This window comes from Ptychodera flava, chromosome 4, assembly GCF_041260155.1.
Source record: "Ptychodera flava strain L36383 chromosome 4, AS_Pfla_20210202, whole genome shotgun sequence".
NCBI classification, from domain to species: domain Eukaryota; kingdom Metazoa; phylum Hemichordata; class Enteropneusta; family Ptychoderidae; genus Ptychodera; species Ptychodera flava.
The window spans coordinates 16,451,000-16,461,262 of record NC_091931.1 but is presented as its reverse complement, the minus strand read 5'-3'; the positions used below and the strand labels follow the sequence as shown (position 1 = coordinate 16,461,262).

General features: G+C 41.3%; 3 protein-coding genes across 3 annotated transcripts; all 3 read left to right on the top strand.

Moving 5' to 3' along the window:
* The first annotated feature begins 769 nt into the window (after positions 1-769).
* LOC139132098 (tripartite motif-containing protein 2-like) lies at positions 770-1,474 on the top strand. The gene has a single exon (XM_070698490.1). It carries the CDS (start codon positions 770-772, stop codon positions 1,472-1,474), a length of 705 nt encoding a protein of 234 aa, XP_070554591.1.
* Positions 1,475-5,594: 4,120 nt separating this feature from the next.
* Positions 5,595-6,449, top strand: LOC139132097 (E3 ubiquitin-protein ligase TRIM33-like). Its single transcript, XM_070698489.1, has one exon. It carries the CDS (start codon positions 5,595-5,597, stop codon positions 6,447-6,449), a length of 855 nt encoding a protein of 284 aa, XP_070554590.1.
* A 667-nt stretch (positions 6,450-7,116) lies between these two features.
* Positions 7,117-8,067, top strand: LOC139132096 (tripartite motif-containing protein 2-like). Its single transcript, XM_070698488.1, has one exon. It carries the CDS (start codon positions 7,117-7,119, stop codon positions 8,065-8,067), a length of 951 nt encoding a protein of 316 aa, XP_070554589.1.
* Positions 8,068-10,263: the final 2,196 nt, after the last annotated feature.

Below are 10,263 nucleotides of genomic sequence, written 5' to 3'. Positions count from 1 at the left end.
GTCGGTGGACAGTCGTTTCCAGGAAGAGATAATGAAAGTCAAAGTTCATATGGAGAAGGCAATTGAAGAAATCACTCGCAAAATACGAGAGAGACGGCGATAGCCTACTTCAACAACTGAAAACTGAGCACGAAGAGAGAAAAACAAATCTGCAAGCACAACTGAAGGATCTGGAATGCACGGAAAATGACATCGCAGCAACCAGAGACTACGCTGACAAGTTAATGCAGTACGGAAACGCTTCACAGTTGATGTCTGCAAAGAATAGTATGACGTCACAGATCCGGGAATTACTGAAAGTGACAACAAAATGTGAACCGGTAGACGACGATTACGTAGAGTTCCAGTCTACAGACAACTTCTGTGAAACGAAAACTCTAGGCACGATAAAGATCACCGAGGAGAAGAGGTATGAACTGTGCGGCGTGTCAGAATACTCTCGAGTTGATGAACAGATAACGCTAACACTACAGGTTACGGGTTCTCGGACAGGTGGAACCAAGGTTACACGGGAGAGAATCACCGCTTTGATGAAGACACCGGATGACAAATCTGAACACGTGACAGTAACCGATAACTACGATAGAACATTTTCTCTGACGTACTGTGCGAAGGCTGAAGGAAAACATGAATTGTCAGTGTCGGTAGACGGACAAGCCGTGCAGGGTTCGCCGGTAACAGTTGTGGTAGGTCCAAAGAAAGGTACAGTGAGAACATTCGGAGGGAGGGTTCTGGGATTGGACAACTGAGTAACCCGTGGGGAGTAACGATGACAAAGAGTGGTCACGTGATAGTAGATGATCGAAGCAACCACAGGCTACAATCATTTGCCTTACAAGGAAAACATCAAGCAATTTACAAATTTACAGAGATTGCAAACTTTACACCTGTTTACTCTGCAGTCTCTGAAGATGGAAAGATCTTTACAACAGACAATGGTAATAAACAGGTAGTGGTCTGTGATGAGAATGGTCAGCTGATAAAATGCTTTGGTAAAGATCAGCTGAAGTATGTCTTCGGTATCGCGATTAGTCCGTACAATGGCAATGTTTATGTCGTCGATTATTCTGCACATTGTATTCGAATATACAGTCAAAGTGGAGACTATATAAAATGCTTTGGAAGTCAAGGTAACAGAGCTGGTCAGTTTAGTAATCCATGGGACATCACTGTGGAGAGTAGCGAGGGTAAAGTCTTTGTGTCAGATCCTGGTAGCCACTCTGTCAAGGTATTCGATGCAGACGGTGGATTCCTCTTCTCCTTTGGATCCTGTGGTAGTGCTGATGGTAAGTTCAACAACCCATGGGGAATATGCAATGATCTACACGGCAATGTCTACGTCTGTGATTACAGCAACAACCGAGTACAGAAATTCAGTTCATCAGGTGCATTCATTTGTCAGGTTGATTGCGGTACAGAGGCACTGCGGGGTCCTACCGGGGTATGTGTCACAGGGAAGATCCCTTCCAGATAATTATAGTCGTTGAACGAAGTGTTCATAGAATCAGAGTAGTGGCACTGTAAGTTTTTATCGATAAAGTCGAACAACAAATTATTAAAAATGAAAAAAAAATGAAAATAACATAATCGCTATATCTCGGTCAGTGGTATGACAAGAAACGAGTGCCGATGTGAACAAGACCATTGTGATGTTATGGTTAATTGTACCTCGGGTACAGAGTTTTGGATTCAAATTTTTACTATTCTTTTGCAGTCTGGCGCACTAAGAATAGTTTTCACCATCTTAGTTTTGTGAATTTCAAAAGACAATTCAATTCAATTCACTAGGACTTATACATGGCTATGTGAATTGAACATGACGAATATTTGGCCAACAGACCTAGCCATGTTAGAATGAGATTTATCCACTGAAGTAGTGAAACCATGCAGTATTAGAGAGTCCTTTTTGTGGTATAAATGACAGTGCAGTGAAAAAGAAAATTTGTACAACAGTAATTTGTAGCGTTTCCGCAAGTAGTATGATCACAGAAACTACAAGCCTGTCTATTGGTTTATCACAGACAGGGTTTATCACAGACAGGGTTTATCACAGACAGGTTTCTCGAAGTTAGCCAATCAGGATCAAAGAAAGCGATACAAACTTCGAAAACAATCGTTCATCAGACTTTCAAATTCTATTCATTTCGTCTGTTTGTATTGTGGAATTTTAGGATATATGATAAATAAATATAATACTGAGAACATTTCTGTTTTGTCTCGAAGAAATAATTCAAAAGTGTTGTGTTTTGCGAACATACATACATACATACATACATACATACATACATACATACATACATACATACATACACACACACACACACACACACACACACACACATACATACATACATACATACATACATACATACATACATACATACATACATACATACATACATACATACATACATACTTCACTGAGTTGGCTAGGCTAAGATATATATTAACGTAGGAAGACAAGTTAAAACACTAATTTGTTTCCACTGATTGAACAAAAATTATGTGCAATTTAGTGCAATGTTTTGGTTTTTTTAGGGGTTAGGGGTGAGGTCAGAACGGGAGCTACTAAGCAGTCAATGAAACTTTGATGTTGTATTCCCTTTCAAACAATTATGAAAGTCAACATGATATCTAATACAAATACAAATCTGATCCATGCAGGTATTTAATGATTCACAGACGACATATCTACCAACAAAAAGTCATCGAACGCGTTAGAAAATTTATCTGACATTCTCATCTTAATCGTGTCATTCGGCAATAAAATAATCATAAAATTACAAAATCAACGGATTATGTCATGATCTAAATGATATCCTTATGGGTCTGCGACCAGAATACAAAACATTTCACATAAGATTTTTAGTTGAGAAATTGAAAACCTTCATAATAATATGCTTCTCTAACAGTTATAACACATCTGATTTAGCTCATCTCTTGCGACCTTGGCACGTAAGTCAAAGGGTAAATTTCATAATAACCTTATTACATGTATTATGTTCCTTACATCCGTAACTTTGACGCTAACTGGGCTGTGTCATGGCCATGTTCTGTTCATCCAGGGTCACCACAATTTTCTCCTGATTTAAAAATCGATAGTGGAGAGGCAGGTCAGGGACACGCTTCTGACGGCCTGTGATACTACAATACTGATTCGGAAAGAGCTTGAAACTGTTTAAGTTACGGTGTTTGTAATTCGTATAAGTGTTTTCTCTAGCGGTTGTAGATCTCCATAGTTTTCGCCGATAGAATGAATATTAATTTTGAATATGATATATTCTTCGTTTATGACTTACCAATAGAAAAATGAAAACTTTGGTAAAAGAGCAATACGTCATTTATGATCAATTTTCCGATCTGATCATTTTATTTATGAAAATTGGGACATACGATAACAGCAGGGATTAATCGAAAGAAGAGCGCTAAAACACAATGAAAAAAGAAATAAAGCAGGTTTTTATTTGGGAAATATTAAACATCAAATTTCTGGGAAAATATTACAAAAACCTCGTTCCGAGGCTGGAGAACGTCAATGAACAAAGTTGGACATTGACAACATTCTGAGTAAAATAAAGATCAGCACAGCGCTGACTTCTCCATAAAATGCCCCTATTTCTCATACAGTGCAAGTCTACCTGTGATTTCAACATTTTTTCTGAAGCAAAGTGCAAATTTACACAGGTATGATAGAACGTGTCAAACGGTGTCTACTTCAACAGTATGTCCAACTTTTACAAATTGAAGTAGCAAAACGTATCCGTACATGATATGATCTCTTTTAGCTGTATGCTGACCTTGGAAACTCCTTCGTATATAATCATGCCCCTTTGTACTTTTCGGTTGATGGGTTAGAATTATCTGTATCGACGTCCTTCGCTTTCACCCAGAGTGATATTGCTGAGATTTTGAAGATACCGTATAACACAAAAGTCCAGGCACATACAATACAACCTCAGTCTGCAATCGCCACTTGACCATGGACAACATATAGAAGCAAGACCGGATCTACGACCATAGCTTGACCATAGCTCAAATGTTTCCAACCCTTGAGGAATTTAATTTGGAAACGCTGACGCCTGATGGCGCTGTCGTTGAACAGCATCAACGTTCGCATCAGTTGCGTCAGGGCTGCCACAGTTTCGATCGTAAACCGAGAGTTTGTTGAAGCAAGCACAGTTTACGATCACAATATTTTCGACTTACGACAAAAGTGATACGTCTCGTCAAGTGTCTTATCGCATCAAATAAAGGTGCAATAATTAAACGACTTTGTATTACGGGGTGGAGTTTATTAAGATGAATCTTCAGTAATGTTATTATAGGCACAGGCGCTTGGCACATTGTTGGGATAATAAACGTATTTAATATGTAGAATGTCTATATACGACTTGATTATTCAATAAAAGAATCACCGTTCGTGATATTATAGTGTTCGCCTATAGGCCTACATGTTGACTGGCATTATATTACGAATGGCTATGGCTGCCTGGCTCGGGCCCGGCGAACGGACTGCATAATCATCAATGAGTAGAATGTCTACATGACTTGATTATTAATAAAGAATAACGGTACGTGATATTACTGTACATGTCGGCTAGCTTAACCGAGCGGCTGTAGAGCTCTGCATGGCTTGGGCCCGTTGTCCACTGCTGCAAAGACAGGAAGGGTCTGTGCAGCAGCGGACAACGGGCCCAAGCCGGGCCAAAGCCCTGCAGTCAACATGGTAGGCAGTCAACATGTAGGCCTATGGGCCTACACTAATATCACGTACGGTGATTTTTTATCGAATAATCAAGTCGCGTTTATGCGAATAGATACAAGTATTGAAGAATTTGGAATATTAAACAAATGAAAATATAACGTCTCCCCTTTTAATTTTCTGTTGAAGTGTAAAAGTGAATAGTCGCGTCAGATTGACTTTCTTTTTCATGATTGATCAAATGAAAACACTAACGTCACGTGGTCGGATTGGCTCTGGTAAACTCAGTCAGTTCAGTGGTTCATAGGTGCGCTTTGAATATATCTGTAACCTCGGAATGTAAGTGTTGTAGTAAACAAACAGCAAACAACTGAGTCCCAAAAAGAAGGAAGTGCCCGTTGACACGGTTACGAGTCGAGCACCCGAGGTGTGCTGTACTTCGACCGCCATAATCGCAGAATTACGACGGTGTAGATTCTTTACACAAAAAGAAATTATCCACTGCGTGACTACAGGACCATTCGACAAACATTTCATTACTGGCACTGAGCTATGGCAAGCCACGGATTAATAACTACGGTCAGTGTTGACGATGATTTTCTGTTTTGCGCGATCTGTTCGGAACTGTTCAAGAACGCTAAACTGTTGTCCTGTCTTCATAGTTTCTGCGAATGCTGTCTGTGTACCCTCGTCGAAAAAACTGGCGCGTTGACATGTCCAATATGTCGACGCACGTTCCAACTTCCTCATTCGGGCGTGACGGGGCTCAGGCAAACGTTTTCGTCAACGAACTGGTGAAAAAGAAGTGTCAAAGTTCTGACTCTGCCAAATGTGAAGCTGTAAGCTCGGTGAAGTGACCGACAGGTGTCTGGACTGCGCGGTGAGTCTGTGCATGACTTGCTCCGCGGCTCATAAGTTCATCCCAGCGACTCGTACGCACAGGCTTCTGTCTTTCGAGGAGTACCAGAAGACCAAGTCTGAAGACCCTGCTTTTGTTCAGCCACCGGTCTACTGTGACAGACATCTCAATCACCCGGAAACGTTCTACTGTGATTCCTGTGAGACCCCGATCTGCCTAGAATGCACGGTCCTTGATCACCCAAAGCCCGAGCACAGGTACAGATACTTGAAGGAAGCCGCATCAGAATTCACCGAGTATTTGTCGGAGGTGACGCAAGAATTGAAAGCCCGAGAGAGTGAAGCAATCGAAAGTAAGACGGCCATTCAGCAAAAAATAGAGTCCCTAAATGGATCCTATCAGAACACCAAGAAAAAACTCAGTGATCATGTGACCAGAACGGTAGAAGACATGGCCAAGAGAATTCGAGAAGACGGTGAAAATCTTGCCAGAGTACTGAACGATGAATACGAAGACAGAAGAATGAATCTTCGCGCAGAACTCAAGCAAGTTGAATGTATAGAAGACAGCTTGGTCCATGTGCGGGACTTTGCCGAGAGACTTGTTCGCCAGGGTAACGATTCATACCTGATGTCGGCCAGAAATGAAGTTATGTCACAGACTCAAGAGCTGCGGAAAGTGAACGCAAAATGCCAGCCGACGCAAGATGACTACTTGGACTTCTCGCCTTCGAGTGATTTCTGTGAAGCAAAGACGGTACTAGGTACAGGTGTAGGTAGATTACAGATGGAGCGACCAGAGAACTACAGCACTCAAAGCAATGACCAAGATGGTATGGAACGCGGTGATATTAATTGGGAATCAACGGTAGTCCTGGTCAGAAAATGAGTGGGGACGACAACAACGATGCTGATGGACGCGATAAACAAGAAGCCACTACAGACGACGCTGCCGATATCAATGCGGATGCACCACGGGAAGTAACGATACTATCAAACCAAGATTCTGTGTCTGACAACGCAGCCGAGACGAATGAACGCACGGAAGAACGGGCGGCAAGTGATGAAGCAGCTGAGGGCAAAGACGTTCTTGTGCCTTGGGAAGCATCGCAAAATTACAATGCTTCAACTGAGGGGCAAAATTACACCACAAAGAATGATGCACACAAACCGAGTGAAGTCGAATGTGGACATAGAAATGGTTCTGAAGAGGGAGAAGCAAAACCAGAGGGCGATTTGGCCACGATCGAAACTACAGCAGGTGCAACTTCAGACCAGACAGCATCGCCCAGTGAGGTTCGACGATACGCTGACAACATCAGCAATATTCCGAGTACAGGAACATCTCTTACAACGCAGTTAAAGCCAGAAAACAAAGCGTTAACGACGACAGAGATGTTTGAAAACAAAGAGAAAACGAAAGACCTTACCGGCAGTGGAGATGGCAGATCTAATACGGGCACATTGTCCTCGGCAGTCAACAGACTACAGAAGAAGTAGTAATGCAGTCAGACTCGAGTGACATATTAGTCGATGACATATGTTCTCGTCAAAGGATGGAGAATAGTTTGAAACAAGGGGCATCGAAGTCTAAGAACAAAACACAAAGAGACACCTCCGTTGAGTACCAGACCATCGGACCGAAAGGTTTGATCAGGAAATTCGGAGGGATTGGCTCTGGTATCGGACAGCTGAAAGGGCCATGGGGCGTGACGATGAGCAAAAGTGGAGATCTAATTGTGGGCGATACTGGTAACAAAAGATTACAGAGGTCCACTATGACGGGCGAATTTCGGAAAACAATCGAGTTTCCAGACTTTCAAAGGAGCTTCAAACCCGAATTCTCTGCAGTGTCCGCAGACGGTAACATTTTCACAACTGATGCAGGGAACAAACAAGTCGTGGTGTGCGACGAAGACGGCAAACTCGTCAAATGCTTCGGAAAGGGAGAGTTAAGACACCCGCGAGGTATAGCCGTGTCCCCTATCAACGGCAATGTTTACGTTGTTGATACTGATGCCGATTCCGTGTTCATCTATCGACCAGACGGCGACCATATCAAGACCTTTGGAAGACAGGAAAATGCAGATGCCCGATTGTCAAGTCCGTGGTGCGTCGCCATTGATTACAACGGTAATGTGTTCGTGTCCAACTGTGGCAACCACACTATCAAAGTGTACAGCGCCAATGGCGACTATCTTTTCTCTTTCGGCTCGCTCGGGAGCGACAACGGCCAGTTTTATCACCCGGAGGGTATCGCCACCGATATGTACGGCTACGTGTATGTTTGCGACTGCTGGAATAACCGAGTACAGAAGTTCGACCTGTACGGCTCATTTGTATGCCGGGTAGACAGCCCCGCACACCATCTGAGAAGCCCCGTTGGAATTTGCGTCAACAACGACGAAGCTGGCGACGACCCCTTCGGACAGGTGATAGTGGTCGAGCAGAACAGTGGTCTGGTGAAAGTGTTCCATCAGAAAATCGAGCAAGTTGAATACATATGAATAATATATCTACCGCAGGAAGTGTGCGCTGTTCGACATGTACAGCACTCTTCTGTCCTCCAGCAGTCAATTTTAGTTTCATCTCACACATTGATACAAAGATTTCATTCATGCACACAACAAACTGTGACAAGAATAACGTACGTGTAAGGGATCGATAAATCTAAAATGGAGAGTAACTGCAGAAGCAATATATTCACATATTAGAATATTACTCTTTGTGACACTTTCATATTCGTTCCTGTATGAAACTATGCTGTGGCAAGCTGGCCGCCGGTTGATTGCGTACCTGCCGGTGAACTCTCTGCAAAATGGCACATCAAGAATGTTAACTATAAGACTCGTAGGATAGGCCACGGTGCATTCCGCAAACACATTTGATGCAACTTTCATTTTAAACATTGTTTACTCATTGCTAATTTCCAAGAGTTGGGCGACAAAAGTGTTATTAAAAATTCACAAAAAGTTACATATGCTTTATTAAATGGCCATGATTACGAAAGTTTACATATCAAACAGACAGAATTTAAAAAAAAGAATATTTCTGGCTGGGATAAAGAGCGACTCTCTTACCAAAATTAACTCTTATATCAAGCTGGTCAAACTCGGAAATTCATCGCAGAATATTTAAAAGTTTTACAGTCTCGAGGACTTGTCCTTTGGATATACACTTTCCTCACGAACGCCACTAGGGGCGCTGTAGGGGAGGGAATTTGGAAAGCGACAAGTTCCGAGTCATGGGATGTTCACGATGTATGCTGACAGAGCAAGAGCGGATACCTGTAGGGCACAGACCAGTAGGTCTTGGGAACGGTCGGTCAGACTAGACTAGAGGTATGCAAGTTATTTTTCTCTTGCCAAGATTTCGTTTTTCATTTCTGTTATTTAGGAGTCGGTAGACCATCTCGAATTTTTCCTAATTTAAATTTACACGTTTTTCCCATGTGTAATTTTTGCAAAAGCAGCAAGCCTCACGTTTTTTTCACTTCTTACTGTTTTCCCTTTGTGACTTTCTATTATATCGCTTTTTCTAAATGTTTTATCATGTGCAAGAGAAAAGGGTTTGATAAACTGTATAAGCTGTGTCGTTCAAACGAAGACTTGAATATTTCTTGCTCCAGTTGAGTGTCTATTAGGGACTGGTCAGTTCTTCGGCCGGGGGGGGACGGTGGATTATTTTTGCCGACGTCAAAAAGTGGCTGACCCCCCCCCCCCCCATTCCAAATTTCAAAAACAGGGTGACCCCCCGGCGGCGACATAGGTAAAACAAAGGTGGACATTAATATATATATATTATATTTTACATTTACATATATTTATATTTTAAATAGTCATTCTATGTTTTAATGAAATTGTTGACATGTCAGTTGTAAGATAGGAATTTCAAAGTGTCAATCTTAAAGTTTGAATACAGTACATTTTGAATGAGCTGTATTTTGAATGAGCTGTGAATGTATTTCACACTTTCTAAGCTTAACCAGATGTCCTGAACTGTTGTACAGAAATGGATGTCAAAAACTTGATGGGTGTTTAGACTTGCCAACCATCCAATTAAATCTCCTGAGGAGCCATAGAGAGCTTTTTTAGCCAAATCTGATGTGTACAGTGTCTGAGAGGACCTTCTCTTGTAACATTGAAACCATAAAAGCACAGCTAATAATGACAAAAACTGCCTTTTTAAACTGTTATTTTGTTCATAAAAAGCATCTTTCTACAGAAACCTGTGACACAAAGGAAAATAATTGCATCAATGAGAAGGAAAGATATCTTGTCATTTTTTTATCTCTAAATAAGTCACTGTATCAATATATATTGTGAAATATTTGTGCATGTTGCTTTCTCATACTGATTTCTCATAGAGAAACATAAAAGTATCAGGAATTTGTCATCCTTTTCATATGAAATGCAGATTTCATAAGGTACACTTTCACTTAGCAAACATCAAGATATCTCTGATTATTAAAGTATGGCGCCTGAAGGGCGCACCGAAAAATATGAAACAATCTGATATCTCTGATATATATGCCTTGTATATTAAAGTCATGCACCTGAAGGGCATGCTGAAAAATGTCTGATATATTAAAGTAATGAGCTTGAAGAGCACGCTGAAAAATATTGAACATACAGATATCTCTGATGTATATATGCTTGATATGTTAAAGTTGGGCGTGCTGAAAAATATGACTGATTATTAAA